Here is a 21,380-nt window from a genome sequence, read left to right as displayed (position 1 = left end):
CCCACACTTGCTCTTCCTTGATTTATTCCCACATCTATTTTTGCTTCATGGATGCAGGCTCTTTCCCTCCACTCCCCCCAATCTTTCCAAATTCCTCCTGCTCCCTCCAACCCTTCGTTTCTGGTTGTGTTCCATCCCTACGGCCTTATTTCTTCCTGGCCATGATTCTTCACAACGCCCCCCTCCCTCCTTCCTCAGCACGATCACCGACTCGATGCACCTTCATTCCTGGATGCTCAGTGCCGCTTATCAGTACCCCTTCTATTTTTTCATTCAACATTCATTTTGAATGACCAGAATCCAGTGGTGATCAAAAAATACATTGTCTGTTTGTGAAATATACTTTTAGATTGAAGGGCTGTTTTAATTTGGCTTGCTCCCATGTACTGTATTTTGAACTAGAACGGAACTTGGAGCACATACCTCTGCCAGGCTAAACCTTTTTTTTTGGATACATCGGTGAGGCTCGTGGAAGAGCTATTACACTGAATGGATCAGGACGTAACAGGACAAAAGGAACAGCAAAGAATGGGTGGGTAAACACCAACAGCAGAGCTGAAGTTTACGTTTCGTGGCCAGATCTGCGTCCACACCTTCACCAAAATCTAATTGGCTTGTTCTTGTCACCTCCCCAACTCTTCCATCACAATTTGTCATAATCCGTCCACAACTCCTTGAAATATCATGCTGTGAATGGATTTTGGAGGCCTGGTGTTGGCTTGGTGGTTAATGTGGCCTGCTTGGGACCTTAGGGTCATGAATTCAAGCCCCTGTCTACCGTTGAAGTAACACCAGGTGGGGTTGACTCGGGCTGTCATCCTTCTGAGGTCGGCAAAATGCGTACATACCAGTGTGCTGGGGTAATAACCATTCAGGGTAACCTGCGTTCGAGTGGCGACCCATCCAGGACTGTACTCCTTGTCAATGAAACTGCCTCGGCAGGCCGATGGGCCTTTACGGCACAAAAGGAATGGTATTAATATTATTATCATTGTTAATTATTATTGTATGGCTTTTGGCCCCATCTCTCAATGGTGAGGAATCACTTGAAAATAATTTTAATTCTTGTATCCAAATCCTGATCTTCACAGAAATTGAATCGATTCATCCTGGTCACACACCCAACCTGTCCACCAAGTTGTGTCCGAATCCATCTAACTTTTTTTTTTGAGATATCCTGCTCACAGACAGACAGACGGGTGAAAACATAACCTCCATCCACCTTTGTTGGTGAAGCAACTTGGAAATGACCCAAGTGTGGATCAACATCAAAACGAGAGCGAAGACGGTGGCGCGCCATCACAAATCCCCACACTTCACACCCAAAACTGAAAGCTGGCAAAAGGTTTCACCAGAAATGATCCAACATCAAATTTTGAGTAAAAGAAAAAAAACACCCGTATCTTGCCAAAAGGTGACCACGTGTGACTTCTTTAAGGTCACACTGAGGTGAACAGAGCTGCTATCCACCAGGAGCGACTCCTTGAGGAATATCTGCCTACAAGAGATTCTGATGAGAATCGTTCTACAGAGTAACCATGAAAAATATGAGTTTGCCTCATGACGTCATAATGTCTCAAGCTTGACATATCTTGAAAGTACTCATCGAGGTGTTCAATTTGAGGTATGACACGATATGGTAACTAAGATTTCAAAATTTGACCTTGGGGTCAAAAACTTTCCACCTCCAGCGCTAACCATGAAGGTCAAGGCCGATCGCCACCAAAAATTAATCAGCTGAGCGCCAGACCATGAACTATATTGCCATGAAGTTTGAAGACGATCCGATCAAAATTACTCAAAAAATAAGGGTTTTTGTCGACTCCCCTGATTTGCGACAAAGTGACCTTGACCTTTGACCTTGACCTTGAAAAATTTATGCGCTGAAAGGGACCTCTATATGACTCTGACATGCGAAGTTACAAAAATTTCCAATGATAACTGTGCTCTGCAGAGTGATCGATATGTGATTACAGACAAATAAAAAATAAAAAAAACATACAAGCTGGCTAACATATCTTGCAAAAACTTTGTTTTGGCAAGATAAAAAAAGTCTTCTGCTTTGATTCCTGAGACCTCGAGTCCCTAGTACTCCCCTGAGTTATTGTTGTGGGCCGACTCGGTGGTGAGGAACGGTGGTGGGTCGGTGGTGAGTAATGGCCGCCAGGTGGAGCAGTACAGCTGTCTCCCACCGAACACCCGGAATTGCAGGTCGTAACCTTCGGACAACTCCGAAGGTCACGGGTCACTTAAGGACCATGCTCGCCAATTCTCTGACTAATTGCAGGTCGTAACCTTCGGACAACTCCGAAGGTCACGGGTCACTTAAGGACCATGCTCGCCAATTCCCTGACTGCGTGAGGTAGGGTTAATAGCCAAATTTCAATATACCTGAGTACCCACGTCGACGCATTACCGGGGAGGTCACACCCTCAACGGACCTCGGGCGGAATGGGCCGTTTACCGAGCCCTAACCGGGTGTAAACCGAGCGGGCATTACCAATGTCCGTCGGTCCAAATGAACAAGTATGGCACGACGGCCTCCCTAATTCAGAATACGCACCGTGCTAAACCAATGAAAGAAAGTGACAGACAATGAGCTGCTACATTAAACAATCGGGGTTTATTTATAATGTGGCAGGGGAGCACAAAAAGAGCAGAGTTAAACCGACTATCAGGAAGAAATGCAAGTAATGTACAAGGCACTTAAACAATTGCTACTTATAGACTGAGCCCACAGACACACATGCACACCCAAAAGAAATGGTGGCCACGGCCTTTATTATGGCCCTTCAGCTCGGGAGGGAAGGCGAGCTGAGGGCAAGAGTCTGCACTTGCACCTGTCTGCCTCGTGCGGTCTGGTCGAACTGGCTCGGCGGGACTCGAACCCACCGCCTCAACGCAGCACCAAGTACCTGGGACGAGGGATAGAGCAACGGACGCCAGCCAGCACGAAGGTGGACGAGACGAGACGAGGCGACAGGCGATTAAGGCCGAAAAAGCTTTCAGACGGACCAGACACCAGGCAAGGCAGACTCTGACAACCAGACAGAACACGCTGATCGTTCTTCGTTCCTCGTGTGGTGGGGGGGATTTCTTCCCTGGCCACTCGCCTCCTGATTGGACAGTTGCGTCGCGCGATTCGCTGGCCGTCCCTCATTGGACAGGCTCATGGTAGGCGGGGCAACTCCCACCCTTCTGGGTGGAGTCCCAATCTGAGGCAATTGTAGCTCCGCCTACCTCCTCACCTAAGGCCACGTGTGTAATGGCGACGGTGCCGCTGTTGTTGTAAAAAAAAAACCCTGACTAAAAAATAAACCCGCAGTGCACACATGAAATTAACCCATTAGACAGAAGGACGGGACCCTAACTATAAACACATACTTACCGAGATAACTGATTTATGGGGACTCTGGCTTTTGTGTGCGATGGCTTCCAGATTCGTAACAGTATGAACCGGGTTAAAACCCCCAAAAATTTCATATTTCATGCGTCCCCCAATGTTGATTGCATATATTGTACCCATAATTGCATTTTTCGGTATTTGACCTTTTGAGTCCGCTCTCAGGGGGTGGGGGCCAATAATGATGCTGTTCCTGCACCTTCTTGCCATGTGGTGATCAAAACTACCAAGTTTGGTGAATTTCTGCACAACCGTTTCAAAGGAGATAGCTGGCTGGATGTACAGACAGCAGGAACCAATTAGAATGTCCCCCCCCACCCCTGCCCCCGGTGTTATTTATTTATATATATTTAATTATTAAAGCTTGGGGACAATGGTTATTCATGTGTGGTATTATTGGATGCACCTTTATTGTTGCAATTCTCGTGTAGCAAAGTGCAGAAATGACATGTCACTAATGGTTTCAGGGAGGCGATGAGGAATTATTTGAAGGAGCGAGGGGACCAAACGGTTCTTATTCTTCACGCAAAGGTTGCCCAGAAGTCTTATGGCAATGAAAAAAGGTGACAACTCCATAAATGGCACTTGTATTCCAGTTTTCCCAATGTTGGTTGTTTCAAACTTTCTTCACCTTTATACCCCATCCTCCATTTCTTAAATAATACTCATGTCTCCTACGTCTTCCATCTCTCTTATGTCTGCCAAAGCTCGTCATCCTTTCCCAGAGGTCTCTTCTGCCTTGATTTGTTTCAACATCTTCACTTTTCAACTTTTCCTGAAACTTTTTTTCCCATCCCTCTCTTTCTTCATCTCTGCAACTGTCCTTTCTTCTTCCCGGCAGGTTCTTCTGCCCCCCACCATGCGTCTATCTCATGGGTAGTGGGTGGAAGAAGAAGAAAGAGGCAATGGAACGTGGAGGAAGTTCTGAGCAGGAATCTCAGCCATGCGCCTTTATTGGCATTGGGAACAGTGACCAGGAGATGCAGCAGCTTAGCTTGGAGGGCAAGGTGTGAGAGGGAGGTGCATTAAAAGTGGAATGGTAGGGTTTTGGTGATTAAGGGGTTGCTGAAAATAAGCCTTGCATTTTCGCAGTCTACTTCTTCTCTGAGTAACTCCTGTATGAAGTCTTTTCAAATGTTTTGAAGTTTTATTTGAAGGAAATTCATCTCGCCACCTCCGTGAGATATTTTGGAGATGCACAATTGGTGTGGAAGTGAGGTTGAGCTAGATTCCTGGCAAAATTAGGAAAGACAGACGTGTTTGACTTCTGCATTATTTTGTGTTATCGGATGTACTTGTGACATTTGAGTGAAATTTATGATGGCAGCCAATCATTTTATATTCTGTCGGAGTTTTGTTTTTGTGTTCATGTTCATGTACCTACCCTGGACATGAGCGAAATATTGAGGGATTATCTTCCAAATACAGTAATATTCCACAACTACAGATGAATGATTGATTGATCAAAAACAAAAGATCTGGTGGGGGGGGTGGGGGAGTGCAGCTAAAAAGCTGCTTTTCTTATCGAAATAGGTACGAGTATTAGTGTCTCATTTGTGAAGGAAGGATTCATGGGATATGGTCTCAAGTTTTCAAATCAAAATGACTATCTCCTTTGCAAGCTAATTTTCTCCATAAAAATCAATGCCTTGATAGCAAATCAATCAAAAAATCAATGGCTTTTCATGTATAATTTTTTTCAGATGGGCTTCATTAGAAGTATATACAGTGTGTTCCAAAACAGACCCAGGCAACTTTGGTTGTTAATATATTTAGAACCACAAATCCAACAATACCCTTTGGTTTATATGATACAGAAACTCAAATTTTTGTGCACACCATCAATACACTTCAACGTGATAGCTCTGTTTGTCGTGTGCAGTACATCAAGGTGGTACACGAGTTCTTGCCATGTTCGGCTCAGCATGCTTGCGTCCACCAGCACGCATGCAGCTGTGATCCAAGAACTAAGATCCTGCAAGTTTACCACCTTGGTGTTGTGGACAACATCTTTAATAAACACCCACAGCAAAAAAAAATCAAGGAAGAATTATGTCCAGTCATCATGGGGGCTTGGCAGTTAGTCTGTCTCGGCCAATCCAGCGACCTGGAAGTTTTTTTCATTCAGGACGGCTCGTACAACTATGGACCAAAGAGGGGGAGCACCATCCTGTTGAAAGATGATATCGGGTTGCAAGTCTTCAAACTGTGGGAAGGTGAATCCTTCCAACATGTTCATGTGAATTGTTGAGGTCATTGCATCTTCTGCAAAGAAAAACAGACCCACCAAGCTGTGGTGGAGAAGGCCACACCACACATTGACCGTTGGACTGTCACGTACGTGTTCAATGACAACGTGAGGGTTTTCAGAGCCTCAGATCCTCATATTGAGCTGGTTGACCTTCCCCGATGCATGAAAGCAAGCTTTGTCTGTGAACATGACCTTTTTTCAGGGATTCTTCATCATCCTCTATCCGACTGAGAATTTCCAAGGGAAATGCCTTGCACTTGTGTCCATCATCTGGTTTGATTTCCTGCAGAATCTACACCTTCTAGGTATAAAGCTTCAATCTTTTATTCAAAGTACTGTGGTACAGTGGTGGTTGGTCGTCTCAGTTCTCTGTGTGTCAAATTGATTTTCTAGCACTTTGTTGAAATGATTGACACACTCGTTCAACGTCTGCTGCACTTGTGCTTGGTTGACTGATACGTTTCTGTTTCTGACAACTTCCAGTCTCTAAACCTCTTGAACTACTCTCTGATGCTAGTCCGTGATGGCAGATTCCTACCATATCTTGTATGGAAATTATGCTGAACTTATTGGGGCAGATAACAGCAATTTTTGAGAACAATCGTGCAAATGATGATACAAGCATCAAATTTGGCACATTTGTTCTCTAGGGGATTCTAATCAAATCTGCCTGATTGGCCATTTTAAAATACAAATTTTGAAAAATTTGAAAAAAAAAAATACTTCAAAAAAGTCAAGATCACGAATCAACGTGGATGCTGGCTGAGATTGGTGAATGTTTCAGAAACATCATCAAAGACATTCCAAGTCTGCCATGCAGTTTTCTTCCCTTTACCACGGAAGGCAGACACGACATCACATCCAGTGAACGCATGGAAGTATGGGATCCCTCTGGCTTTCTCAGGCCCTATTGCAGAAACTACCTCATGGCCTGGAATCCATCGAGCCTTGGCTCCTTGGCCAAAGGCAATCCACATGTTCTCAAGACCGAGTTCCTGTAAGGATGGCAGTACAGATATTGCTATGATTAGTAAATCCGTGTCATTAGCCTTAATAATAATGGACTTGCTACCATCCGTCGTTGCATCCCTGGCGTGTACAAATATTCGAGTGTCAGCTTCTTCATGACAACATGGAGACACAGCATCCAGTGACTTCCTTGTGTTGCTAATGGCATCTTCTCGTTTTGTGACAATGACTGTGCTTGTCGTCTGTGCTTCACACATCTTTTCCGCAAGGAAGTGAAAGAGCTTAGTCTTGTTGCTGTCATCTCGAAGAAAGCTTCTCCAGTTACTTGGGGTCTTACTGGTTTCTGTCACTCTTCTTCTGATTCCTTGCCCCCTTTTCGAACCTTGCCTCGGACTTCAGACTTGACTTCTTGTACACATCAAACACTACGTCCACCCTCTCGTACCTGGCACCATAGGATTCTACCTTTGGGATGATGTCTTTTTTGGCATAGTCATCAAATATCTTTGAAGTGCGTGGAGGTTGGGCATTGATAAGTGCTGAGCCATCAATGATGACTGCATCTCCCCGTGGTTCTTTGTCTGGGATGTTCACTTGCGCTTCAAGAATTTCAGCCAGCTGTGACTTAAAATTTTTTTTTTTTTTTTCAAATTTTTCAAAATTTGGATTTTCAAATGGCCAATCTGGCAGATGTGATCAGAAAGCCCTGCAGAACAGAAATGCCAAATTTGATGCTTGTATCATAATTTGCACGATTTTTCTACTATCTACAAGTCAGCAGCATCTTGCACAAAATAAAGTCCCGTGGGATTTTTGGTATGAAAGCAAACCACCATGCTCGACTCTTCAAGTGGACCCTAATGATTAATAAAAAAAGCTTGGTGGCACTCTGGGAAATGGTGCGGACGTGTATTTTGAACACATTTAACATTTTTTGAAGAATGACTATTTTACGCCGCTTAAAAAGTGACATAATGTCACCCTGACCCCTCCATATACCACCAATTTTGTCATATTTGGTATCAAATTGACCGGCATGAACCTCTGCATACTCAGAGGTCATTTATTCGTCAATATATGAGCCATATCATGAATAAAATATCATGAATACACAAAAATCAAAATTTTGACCATATTTCGACTTCGGTTTCACCGTCCGCAGTTCACCAAAATACCTTTTTCTCAACTTTGTGCTCACCAATTTGCTAATGAATAGTATCGCAACGTACCGATGTTATCACTAGTTCTTTTGATATTTTATACATATCATTCACTTGATAATTCAACGAGATATACCTCAAAATGTAACCCTACTCCCGAGTTCATACGTATTGTTACGTTTGAGGGGGGGGGGGGGGGTATGCATTCAAAGGGTAATTAGGATGTTTAATTAGGTATGCCATGCTGTTCGAGTGTACCAGGATCTCGATGTAATAAGTAGCAATTCAGTGGTGATAAGTTGTCTAGTAAATGTCCATTTCTTCAAGGGGGAAATGATAATTGTCACGTAATTAGATAGGGATACGGGATAGGGTAAGTGTGTCTGCGTAAACCCCTTTTAGTATTCCCTGGAGGCTTGCCGTGACGTCACAGGACAGTGCTGCGGATGGCTCCGCCCCGTGATCACGATTGGCGGAAGGCGACGGCGCAGGGCCAATAAAACGGCTCGATTGGAAGTGACGAGGACGGGAGGATAAAAAGGCTCTGTTCGGGGAAAAGGTGAAGAGGAAGAGGATCGGGACAGAAAAATGGTTCTGGGGGAGGCTGTTGTGCTGGGAGCGTGCTGTGTTGCGCTGATTCAATCCTGTTTTCATCGTGTCTCGAGGCCCTGCTGTCCTTCGTGCCTCAGCTCGGTTGGCTCTGGGGTTCTGCTGGCTCTGAGTACGGGGTCGAACGGCGGGCGGACCTGCCTCCCTCTCCTGCTCGCAACTTGGCACCAGAACTGGTTCCCTGGCGGCTGTGAGTGGACCTGGGCCGACACCAGGAGGTCGACAGTACCATGGTGTCTCCTGCCCCTGAAGAGCGCAACGCCAGCTCGTCCGGCGCCAATCCAGGGACTGTTGCGTCCGCACCACGGGCCAGCCTGACCACCAGGACCAGCTACGTTGTGTGTGTGTGTGTGTGTGTGTGTGTGTGTGTGTGTGTGTGTGTGTGTGTGTGTGTGTGTGTGTGTGTGTGTGTGTGTGTGTGTGTGTGTGTGCGTGCGTGCGTGTGCGCGCGCGCGTGCGTGCGTGCGTGCGTGCGTACCTGGCGCCTTAGAGGGTTTGAGATTTGTATATTCATTGGAATTGTCTGTGTTTTCCCCACGCCCGAACCCACACCACCATCCCGTCGAATCGCCCCAGATCCCTCTTCTTGCCGAGTCTTGTTATTTCTGGTTAAAGAAATAAACATCATTAACTCAGTGAAAAGCGATTCGTGCCACCTTCCTCGTCCCGTTTGCGGTAGAGTGATTAGAACCGCCATCTTTGGGTTGTAAAGGATAAACCGCCTCCATCGTTTCGGCTCATTCTACGTTGGCGGGACTGTTCAAGTCCCGTGAACGTCACATTGGTGTCAGGGTGTTGGATGTTCGAACCCCTCTAAATTATATTCGGTATCGGGAGAATATACCAGAACTGAAATCTCGCCACGAATTGGAATATAAATTTACTACAGAAAAGCGCGCGAGCGCGGGAAAATTTTGGCTGGGTTTTTCAAATTAAATTTAATTGGCGGCAAACGGGACTTCTGCACCATGGCGGATGTGCAGATGTTTGAGGAGGAAGGCCACGTGTCTGGCAGCGAGTCGGGGGAAGAAGGGAGAGACGGGGGTCGGATTGGAACCTCCCCCATTCCAAGCGTGGACCGTGCTTCATCGCCCGTAACGGAGCCGGCAGCGCCGGAAACCGGCACGATGACGATCTGGACAATGTTGGAACGTTTAATGAGTGCAATTACAGCACAGGGGGCAAAAATGACGGCACAGGGGGCACAAATGGCAGAAATGACAGATCAATTGGGCGTAATGGGGCAACAGTTGGGTGCACGGATTGATTTAATGAGGGATGAATTGGGGGAAAAGATGGAGAAAATGAAAACTGAGATGCAGGAGTGTGTGGATGTTCAATTGGGGGAAATACAAAGTAAATTCGAGGATAGATTGGAGGAAACAAAGGTAGAAATTACATTGGAGGGGGAAAATATGCGGAAGAAATTGGTAGATAAAATTGATGCAACGAACATTCGGGTTGATAAAGTGGATGAAAGCCTGGAACGTCATCGTGCCTGTGTGGATGCTCGTATGCAGCTGCAAGTTGAAGAGTGGGGAGAGCTGAGGAAGCAAGGGATGAATTTGGCGGAGGAGGTAAAAGAATTGGAGGCTCGTTTGGACGAACAAGATAAAATTATGAGCCAAGATGAAGTCTTGGATAAAGGCCTGGTAGAGCCGTCTTTTGTAAGTAGAGTGTCCGGGTTGGTTGAGGAGCAGCTACAAACTCACGACGGAGCCTTGGAGGAGGTTGTGCGGGCCCAGAAGATCCTGCGGGAAGAGGTGAATCGGTCCATTCAACGTTTGGAACAGGAGGCAAAATTGACCCATGAGACCCTCACCACAAAACATCTTTGGCCACAGTGGGCTCCGAAATTGGATACGCAGCCACAAGGGTGTTTGATCCCTGGGCTGGATTCGGACAAGGGAGAAACTGAGAAGCGGGCCACCGGAAAAGTGATCCCCCTGGTAAATTTTGACGGGTCAGGGAGCCTTGAAGCTTTTCTGACGCAATTTGAGTGTATTTCCCGACTAAACGGGTGGAATGAGCGGGAACGTACAGGGAATTTGGTGGCAACGTTGCGGGGACCAGCCGCAGATGTGTTAAACGTGATCGCGGAGGGGATGTTGACTAGCTCCCACATTTGCGAGGCGTTGAGCCGTCGGTTTGGGTTCGCGGCAAACTGTGATCTGGTGCGGGCCCAGCTCCAGCACCGCAGATTAAAGCCGGGTGAGACAGTGCAGGAGCTGGCACAGGACATTTACCAATCAGTCAGGATCGCGTATCGGGACCTTACAGTGGAGGCATGGGACAGACTGGCACTAGAGAAATTTTTAGCTGCTCTTCCGGACCCTGAGGTCCGAGCGCTAGTGGAGCTACAGGATCCACCCACCGTGCACCGAGTGCGCGGCCAGGCTGGCCTCGTGGAGTCGGCCGGGTCGGGTGCCCGCGAGGCCATCGGTGATGATCCGACAGGCGGAGATCCAGGATCAGGGAGGGGGGCTGGGAGAAATTGGCATTACCCAAATGCTTCAGAGGATGAATCCTCCTGCTGAACCGCCAGGTCTATCCGACGTGCCCTTACATAGGTCGAGTCCGGAAATCACTGTCGGGGGTTGGGGAGACTAGATTGGGCTGAGCATATAGGGCCATGCTCGGCTGCTGAGATTGTGGCGAAGTGCCCTCCTTTGGTAAAAAAAAAAAAATGAATTGTGGGAAAATTGGCATGGGTTTGTAAGTTCTGCTGGGTTGTCGAGTGACAATAGGTACAATGGGTAATTGGTAACAAAGCGGGCACAAGTGGCTATCCAATGGCTGGTGCGTGGATCGGGTGAGAAGTGCTGTGTGAGTTGTTTCAAGTTAAGAAGTGAAATGTATGGTGCACACGTTGATTTTTTATTGGACATGGTGTGGTAACAGGGAAGGTCATGGTCGGTGAAGTGTTAGAAATGCAGGTGTCACATGTAAGGCCGATGGGGTGGGGGAGTCATGTGGGTTTTGTGGGTGGGGATGATGTGCTTGTCCGCAGGGATTGCTGAAGGTCACGGTGAGCGGGAATTGCGACCCCCTTCAAGGAGATTCACCACCTGGTGGCTAATGGTGACAGTGTCTGGAGGCAACTGGGAGAGGGTCTGGTTGGGCGACCAAGGCGGGTCGGACCTTGGCGACCCAGAAAGGCCAGAGGAGCTAGTGAGACCCCTTCCAGTGTGTTGTACGGGTTAGAGCTGATGGCTACCAGGGGGGTGGGAATCAAAGGGAGCGGGGCGGAGAAACGTCCGGGTTGGACTAAAGCTTACCTGTGGGCATGGTTGCACCTGAGATGCCCCCGTTATCTTGTGGTAACCCACCCCATGGCCATGACGGGATTCAGCCTGCATCATTAAAATGGGGACCATGACCTAGAAATGTGATGATGAGCATGGTGTGAGTGTTGTGAAGATGTGTGAGTCCCACTCGATCCCGCACAACTTGACATGTGCAGCAAGGGCATGATGTCCGCATAATTTTGGGGCAAGCAAATTTGAAAATTGGCTTCCCAGGTAACGCTGGGTCTATTAGCATCCACTGGGGGACGCGGTCAAGTGTAAATATTCCGTGAATAGTGTCGTTAAGGCTTAGAGTAGGAATGTAAAGTATAAGTGTTGTGTTTTTTTTTGTGGAACCTTTTGTTTCCCCTCCCCAGATCACTGGAAGAGTGTTGGGCAAGAGCGATGATCCAGAGGATGGAGTGCAACTTCGCTCAGTGCTCTCATGTGATAAAATAAAAAAAAATAATAAAAAAATGAATGATTGTTTAGGCGAGGATAAGGCCATAAGGGGGTAGTACATTAAGCAGGATAGGTAAGTTAGCTGCGGCTCGCTGCCCATTGCCCCTCCTACTTTATTTCGTTAGGTTAAATAGGTGTGAGTCAGTAAGTGTTAAGGCTGGTACGGTAGCGCCTGTGATATACCTTGCAGGAGCTGCGGTACCAGAGGAGGGGGCAGTGTTACGTTTGAGGGGGGGTATGCATTCAAAGGGTAATTAGGATGTTTAATTCGGTATGCCATGCTGTTCGAGTGTACCAGGATCTCGATGTAATAAGTAGCAATTCAGTGGTGATAAGTTGTCTAGTAAATGTCCATTTCTTCAAGGGGGAAATGATAATTGTCACGTAATTAGATAGGGATACGGGATAGGGAAAGTGTGTCTGCGTAAACCCCTTTTAGTATTCTCTGGAGGCTTGCCGTGACGTCACAGGACAGTGCTGCGGATGGCTCCGCCCCGTGATCACGATTGGCGGAAGGCGACGGCACAGGGCCAATAAAACGGCTCGATTGGAAGTGACGAGGACGGGAGGATAAAAAGGCTCTGTTCGGGGAAAAGGTGAAGAGGAAGAAGATCGGGACAGAAAAACGGTTCTGGGGGAAGCTGTTGTGCTGGGAGCGTGCTGTGTTGTTGCGCTGATTCGATCCTGTTTTCATCGTGTCTCGAGGCCCTGCTGTGCTTCGTGCCTCAGCTCTGTTGGTTCTGGGGTTCTGCTGGCTCTGAGTACGGGGTCGAACGGCGGGCGGACCTGCCTCCCTCTCCTGCTCGCAACCTGGCGCCAGAACTAGTACCCTGGCGGCTGTGAGCAGACTTGGGCCGACACCAGGAGGTCGACAGTACCACGGTGTCTCCTGCCCCTGACGAGCGCAACGCCAGCTCGTCCGGCGCCAATCCAGGGACTGTTGCGTCCGCACCACGGGCCAGCCTGACCACCAGGACCAGCTACGTTGTGTGTGTGTGTGTGTGTGTGTGTGTGTGTGTGTGTGTGTGTGTGTGTGTGTGTGTGTGTGTGTGTGTGTGCGTGCGTGCGTGCGTGCGTGCGTGCGTGCGTGCGTGCGTGCGTGCGTGCGTGCGTGCGTGCGTGCGTGTACCTGGCGCCTTAGAGGGTTTGAGATTTGTATATTCATTGGAATTGTCTGTGTTTTCCCCACGCCCGAACCCACACCACCATCCCGTCGAATCGCCCCGGATCCCTCTTCTTGCCGAGTCTTGTTATTTCTGGTTAGAGAAATAAACATCATTAACTCAGTGAAAAGCGACTCGTGCCACCTTCCTCGTCCCGTTTGCGGTAGAGCGATTAGAACCGCCATCTTTGGGTTGTAAAGGATAAACCGCCTCCATCGTTTCGGCTCATTCTACGTTGGCGGGACTGTTCAAGTCCCGTGAACGTCACAGTATGCATAAGTCCCATGGCAGTCAGCTCTCATCCAAAGAGCTCATCGCTGTCATCATCGTTATCATGTTCGTCTGGTACTTCATCCTCGTCGTCGTCGGTTGAGTGGTGCGAGTTTTCGCAGTTGTCTTCCAGACTGGAACATCCACACATGTCTGTGCAGTTGAGTCCTGCTTTCACGCAGGTGCATCGTGCTGTTTGACATCTCAACTTGGAACAGTTGCATTTCACGGAATGAATAACAGACTTTGGTGCTGGGAGTTGAGTGGTCATGACCGGAACCCATTTTGCCTTCTCAAGTTTCCAGCCATAGTTTTGTGGTGATGGAATCTGTGGGTTTGGTGTCGTGTAATTGAACCACACGATGGCTTGGAAGTGGGCACGACTGATTGCTTGTTCGAGGGCATCACGTGTTGGAGGGAGTTTCTCGGACTGGCATTGTTTCTGTGAAAACATCCACCATCTGAGCTTGTCTATCTTGGTGAGCAGTGTTTGAGGGGCATACACTGAGCAGATGAACATTTCGATGGAGTTCAGTGTGTCAGTACTCAAGTGTGATGTTATTCCCAGGGATCCAAGTGCAGTAATGACCTCATCACTGGCATGTTGGAAAGCCTTCCAGAAAGCCATTTTGCCTTTTCTGGCGAAACTTCCGGTGTTGTCTGCTCCGCTCAGAGCATGGAGTCCCGGCAAAGCTGCTACTTGAATCGGTTGCAGAGATCGGTAAATCATTCGGAGGGGAACAGTGCGGCGCTTTTGTCCTGTCCCTGAAACAAAAGTTGTGTTCCTGCATAAGACTGGATACTGCCGAAGTGCCAGAATGAAGACATCAGTGTCCGGGGAGTGGATGGCAATACTGGATGCACCATGATTGGTTGCATCGACAGCGTGCAAGAGGAGCTTAGTGTCTGCTTCCTCTTGGTCACTTTGGAGGTATGCCATGTTTGTATGAGTTGCTTTGCACTGTGATCTCCATGCCATGACCATGTGCTTCCCCATGACATTTGCTCTTTCCAACATCTTCTCAGCAAGATAACCAGTTAATGCCATCTTCGTCTTCACACTCGCCAGTAATTGCTTCATCGACACCTTGGCTATGTTTGTAGTGTCTGTGATGTGATAGGATACCATGGGCTGGCTGCCTTGCCGTCTATCAGGAGTGGCTGTCTTCAAAGAAGAGGAAACACCATAGCAGTCAAAAACCAAGTGAATTTCATCACCTTTCCTGTATTTCTGCAAGATCCGTCTCGTAAAGTGCTCTGCTAGCTCTCTGCAGTTCTTGATGTGGTCTGGCTTGTCCAGAGATTGCAGTTCTGCCATGGCATCCAATAGAACCACTTCCAGGAGAGATGAGTAGTCATCCTGCTCTGTTCTTGTACTGTCTTGAACTGATGGCATGATGATGTCAGACATGGCAGTGTCCTCAGCGGTCCTCTCCAAAACCGCCATCAAACTACTTTTGTTTTGGCAGTGCAGCATCTTGCCATCCGCAGCAAAGAGCGACCTTGGGACAACTGAAAGTTCATACTGTCCTATGATTTATGCGATGTTAATTTCGGGCCTCGATTTTAATACCAATAGCATGCGAGCGAACAGACTTCGTCTTCTTGCAGCTCGACTACTTTATCACCTGCAGTCACTTTAAGACGTTTTCCTGTTGTCTTCCAAGTCTTTAGCTGGCATTTCTTCATTGGAGCCCACATATTTACTGTTGTCGTTGTGATGCGGTTTGCAACGAATGCCGCAAATAGAGCTTGGCTGACATTAGGTTGTGTGATGAGGTCATTCTTCACATTATCAGGCATAACCTCCTTCGTCAGGAAGTTGGTGAGCTCCTTGGTATGATCCGTGAATGGATTGGTGAAGCTTTGTATTGTTGATGTCAATGCTTCAATGTTTTTCTCTTGTCTCGACAGTACTGCAGGTGAGCATGCGTGATGCTGTACATTATCATTGGGCATCACTCCAGCCACTTCGTAGGCTTCTGCAGCGAGTCTCGCCAGTTCTGGAGCGATGATGATTTCTTGACATGCCAAACATTTGTTACATGAATTGCCCAACATCGCTTGTGGTATTTAACATCAATGGCATGCGCGTCTGTGGGGTTTATTGAAGTACTGAGCTTCACACGAAGCTGTTCGTCTCCACTTTTTGCAATGGCTTCCTTCAGAGAAACACTTGCATTTCCAGTGGCGAGTAGATGTAGTGAATTCGTACGTGTTGCTCCAAGATCACAGAAGAAACACAGGTCACTCTTGCATGGGGTTGAATGAGAGCGTGTAAATGTAGTTGAGGCCTGAGAGAATTTTTCATCATGGATTCCTTTGGATGATAATCGTTTCTCGTAGTGTCCTTTTGCTCTGTTGAGCATTCCAGCATGAACAGTATTCTGCTGACATTTCCTGTGCCATGATGCAGATTTTTCCTGCAGGTCCTGGCTGGAGACATTTCCAAGTCGCCGCCTGATTTCGGGATAGTCTCTGTCACCGTACTTAGCTCGCTCTCTGATACAGAGTAATATCTTCTCGTAAGCACTGGGACTCTGAACTAATGTTGCGGCACTTTTTGTTTGGCAAATAATACACAAGGAATAGTCAGTGTCTACTCTCGCAACTTTCTCTGGAGGAAATAGTTTTGTGGCTGACTTCATTTCGATGTTGATAAGGTGATGTATTAGAATGTGGAAGCATTTGTTAGCAAAAGCAGAATACGCAATAAGCTGTCACTGGGTACAAGAGAGGGATAGTATGCTGGAGTTCCAATCTAGTGTCTACAAACTACCGATGACCCTTTCTGTTCTTGTCAGATGTTCTGCTGCATCTGAAAAACATAACAGTGAAAAACATAAAAGTATGTTTTGATACAGAATCGGCTATATTGCATTGAATATATCATGTTGTGGCTCTTCAGCAGCATCACATCTGAAAGAGAGAAAATGCTTATATTAGTGGATACCATGGTTACTATCGTCATATGGGAAGACTACCTCAACCTAATCATCTACAGTAGGATTTGTGGCATGTGTTTACAAAATCATGCATCAAAATTTACAGATGTCGGAAAGAGTAACCTTCCGATTCATTCAGGGGAAGGGTTACATTTTGAGGTATATCTTGTTGAATTATCAAGTGAATGTTATGTATAAAATATCAAAAGAACTAGTGATAACATAGGTACGTTGCGATACTATTCATTAGCAGATTGGCGAGCACAATGTTGGGAAAAAGGTATTTTGGTGAACTGCGGACGGTTAAACCGAAGTCGAAATATGGTCAAAATTTTGATTTTTATGTGATTTATTCATGATATGGCTCATATATTGACGAATAAATGACCTCTGAGTATGCAGAGGTTCATGCCGGTCAATTTGATACCAAGTATGACAAAATTGGTGGTATATGGAGGGTCAGGGTGACATTATGTCACTTTTTAAGCGGCGTAAAATAGTCATTCTTCAAAAAATGTTAAATGTGTTCAAAATACACGTCCGCACCATTTCCCAGAGTGCCACCAAGCTTTTTATTAATCATTAGGGTCCACTTGAAGAGTCTAGTATGGTGGTTTGCTTTCATACCAAAAATCCCATGGGACTTATGATGCTCCCTGACTATACACTAACTTGCTTGCTGAACTATTGACCAACTTCCACAAAAATATAACCTTTTTTATTTTTTATTGATTTCTTATTTTATTTTTTTAAATCAAATTTTATCTTGATGAACCAATCGATGCACTGAGCTCTCTCCTGTGGAGTCGCCATTTTCTGTTACATTTAACCACCAGACCTGAAAAGAAAAAACTTTTAGTTTCCATATCCTATAAAACAAAGGGTATCGTTGTATCATTTGTGGTACTAAATATATTCACAACCAAAGTTGTCCAGGTTTTTTTGGAACACCCTGCACACTAGATTTCATGACTTGTAACAACCCTGTGAAGTTTTAAGTTTCTTTTATGCCTCCACAGTTGAAGGCCAGAGGAATTGTTCATCCATTATCTGTCTGTTCTGTCTGTTCATCCATTATCATTATTTCTAATTTTTATTTTATTTTTTTGTTTCCACAACAACTTGTGAACCACTGGAGAAATTAAAACCAAACCCCCACTCATTTGTTCCTCTTTTTTATTATTATTTATTAATTTATTTTTAACTCTCCCTCTCCCCTCCCCCCCCCCCGCCTACTTCCACATTCTCTTCATTCTTCCCAATCCAGAACCATGATCTTTTATTACCCCTGTTGAGCATCCCCAAGCCCATCTCTTTCCAATGTTTCCTTCCTGAGAGTTTGCTTTGTATCCTCTCCAAGCCCTTGTTCTTTCGCACATCCCTTATTCCTTCAAGTCTTCCTCTGTCCTTCAACCCTGCTGTTGGTGTGCCCCCCCCCTCCTCCATTTCTGCTGTTCCTTTTGTTCTGTTACGTCCTGATCCGTTCAAAGTTACAGCTCCTCCATGGGCCTCGGCATATTTATCCAATTTCTTTTACACAAATATCGACTGTAATGAGAGGGGGAGCACTCTGGAGAGTGCAAAACCTCCGCCGCCAATACTGCTGGGTCACTCAAGTGAACCTTATATCTTATTCATTAAATGAGGGGGGGGTTGGAAATCACTTAAAACATGTAGAAATACAAAAAAATCCTCTTTTTTGGGGGGGGGGGTGGAAATCACTTAAAACATGTAGAAATGCAAAAAAAAAAAAATGTTTTTCTCTAACTTTTTTGGGGGGGTTGGAAATCACTTAAAGCATGTAGAAATGCAAAAAAAAATTTTTCCTCTTTTTTGAGTGGGGGGGGGGTTGAAAATCACTTAAAACATGTAGAAATGCAAAAAAAAATTCTCTTTTTGGGGGGGGGGTTGGAAATCACTTAAAACATGTAGAAATGCAAAAAAAAAAAATTCTCTAACAATTTTTTTTGGGGGGGTCCAAAATTTAATGGCATGATCATTGGACCATACCTCCCCCCCCCCCCCCACCAAGTTTCGTCGAAATCCATCGGAGCTTTTCCGTAATACTGTTCACAAACAAACAAACAAACAAACAGAAAGGGGTGAAAACAGTAACCTCCATCCATCTTCGAAGATGGCGGAGGTTAATTAAGACAAAGATTAACCGATTCAATTTTGGGTTCTAAAGGTCATTGCGCACTTTAATTTTTTTTTCAAATCAAATTGCAATTGAAAATCTTTGTTAATGCAGTAACTTATGAGCCACTGAAGAGATTTCAACCAAACTTGGCACAAGAAAAGATTACAACACAAAGAGGAACCAATTTTGTTTTGGGTTAAACGGGCAAAAGGTCAAATGCCATGTACCCTTTCAAAATAATTTTTCAGATCATGACTTTAGTTACATGTGACCTTTAATTGAGATTGAATGTAACACTGGGTTCTCATCTAACATTGGCGTTTGTGTCTTTCCATTTACTAGTCCACAAAAAAGAAAATTGAACAATTCTGCCACCTTCAATCAAGGATGCATTAAGAATGAATTCATTCTGGACTTTTAGAAACCACTACACACCAGCCCTATAACTCCTTGATTTCTAAAAAGTAGGCCATTGGTGAAAAGTTATTGCTCCTGAAGAGTAACAGAATGGATGGATGCTTGGGGTGAAATTTCATCACAAATAAATAAATAAATAAAACCCAAATAGTATTTGATTTAAATGATACCATCTGTGGCTTTGGAAAAACGTGTCATTAATGGTTATAGCTCAAATATTGAAACCGTCAATGACTTGCTATTTAAACCACCAATAAAGTGAAATTTTCGTACATTATTAACTGCTTCTTGTTTGTTATTGCTTTATTGCTATTCAAACAAACCCTGATCTTGGTACGTCCTTGACCTCACTCCCCCTCCACCTTTCCCTCCTGGTGTATGCAGAATTTCTGTACAGCAAAGACTTTGTATATCTCTGACTCGGACAAGAGAAAACACTTCATGCTGTCTGTTAAAATGTTCTACGGAAACTCTGATGACATTGGGGTGTTCAGCAGCAAAAGGATAAAAGTAATTTCTAAGCCATCCAAGAAGAAGCAGTCTTTAAAGAATGCTGATTGTAAGTTCTGCATCATTACTGTTCCTGTGTTTGTGTGTGTTTGTGTGTTCAATCATTCTGAGCTCACTTTGTATTTTTTTCCCCGCAGTATGTATTGCATCAGGGACCAAAGTAGCATTATTCAATCGCCTTCGATCACAAACGGTCAGCACACGCTACCTGCATGTTGATGGCGGAAACTTTCATGCGAGCTCCCAGCAGTGGGGTGCCTTCCACATCCATCTTCGTAAGCTTGAGTTGTTCCGCCTGTGGCTCTATCATGACCAGTTTTCATTCGCCATCTTTTGAACATTTTAACATTTCCATTGGGTCTTGTGAAAGCTCTGTTAAACTTGGGTTTACTCACATGACTCGGTGTTGGACAGATGTGGGTAATGTATATCAAGACGTTGCAAATTGTTGCCTACTACATTTTTAGGAAAGGGGGGAGGTAATAGCACTCCTTTGTATCGTGTTGTACACAACTTGTAAATCCTATGGTTTGTGTGTAAGGAATTTTTAATTTGGACACTGAGCATGCAACTGCAAGAAAACATAATCGGCACTTTTACTTTCCCTCAGAGGACAAACAACTATGATGCAGCACCTCACAAAAAGCATTAGGATTATTGTTTGCAAGGGAATCCTATTCTTTCTGGAACCAAAACGATGGCAGGTCAGAGTTGACGTGGATTATATTGTTGTGGGGCCGGGTATCAGCGGCGAGCACGACCGCTAGGTGGAGCAGTAGAGTCAGCTCCACCAAACACCCGGAATTTAGGTCGTACCTCTCGGACAACTCCGAAAGGTTACGGGTCACTGATAGGACCGTGGTCGCCAATATTTTGACGGCGTGAGGTTTCGACGACTTGTCAAACTCCAATTTACCTAAGTACTCACGCCGTCTAACTACCGGGGAACCACACCCTCGGCCGACTCTGTCCGATCCGAGTCGCAGGTAACAGCTCGGATCTGGCGTAACTGAGTGGAGTTACCAGAGCCACACCGGACCAAATGAACAATTTGCCGCTTCGCTATTTTCCAACATGCACCATGCTAAGCCAATGAAAGAAGCACAGAAACGAGCTGGTACATTCAACAATAGGGGCATTTATTTTACAATAATCGGGGAGGGGAAGCACACAAGAGCAGACTTATCACGACTATAAGAAATGCAATGTACAATAAGCAAAGAAAGCACTTACAGAGTTGTTACTTAAAGATGGGGCCCAAGGACACACACGCACACACAAATGCCCAGAAAGACATGGACCTGTCCACCTTGTGTGGTTCTCGACGATCTTGGGGTAACGGGACTCGAACCCGCAACAGAGGCCGCTCCAAGCTCCAGGTACGGAGGGTAGCGTTGGGTGTTGGCACGCTCCTCCAGCTCGCAGGCAGGCGACACGAGATGATCTCCCGAGTTCAGATGGTCGACCGCCCCCAGCAATGCGCCAGACGAGACGCCTCGGATCCGCAAGATGCAGTCGGCCACAGACCCAGACAGAGACTCGCACTCAAGCAGACTGGACGCGCACTCGAGCAGACTGGACGCGCACTTGGACAGACTCGACGCAAATCCTTCGTTCCTTCTCCTTTTCACTTTTCTTTTTGGGGCCCGTCCGCTCCCGTGGCCTGCTCCCATTGGGTGGACGGCGTGTCGCGGCTCCGCCTTCTTGCCAAGGACCACCCTGACTCTGGTCTGCTCGACACCCATTGGGCAGAAAACGACGCATACCCTTATTTGGCGCTCAGCTGAAGCAAAA

General features: G+C 46.0%; 1 protein-coding gene across 1 annotated transcript in view; it reads left to right on the top strand.

Annotated features, from left to right (window-relative positions):
- LOC147024741 (recombining binding protein suppressor of hairless) overlaps positions 1-21,380 on the top strand; it is a 102,002-nt gene that overhangs the window by 1,602 nt on the left and 79,020 nt on the right. The window contains exons 3-6 of the mRNA XM_085884959.1: positions 3,871-3,966; positions 4,245-4,410; positions 19,461-19,635; positions 19,724-19,861. Of these exons, the coding sequence (XP_085741085.1) occupies positions 3,871-3,966; positions 4,245-4,410; positions 19,461-19,635; positions 19,724-19,861 (575 nt within the window). The remainder of the gene's footprint in view (positions 1-3,870; positions 3,967-4,244; positions 4,411-19,460; positions 19,636-19,723; positions 19,862-21,380) is intronic.

The sequence above is a fragment of the Eptatretus burgeri genome, chromosome 6, assembly GCF_056783735.1.
Source record: "Eptatretus burgeri isolate ZD-2024b chromosome 6, Ebu_testis_v1, whole genome shotgun sequence".
Lineage (NCBI taxonomy): Eukaryota > Metazoa > Chordata > Myxini > Myxiniformes > Myxinidae > Eptatretus > Eptatretus burgeri.
The sequence above is the reverse complement of the archived record's forward strand: the minus strand, read 5'-3'. Positions and strand labels throughout refer to the sequence as shown.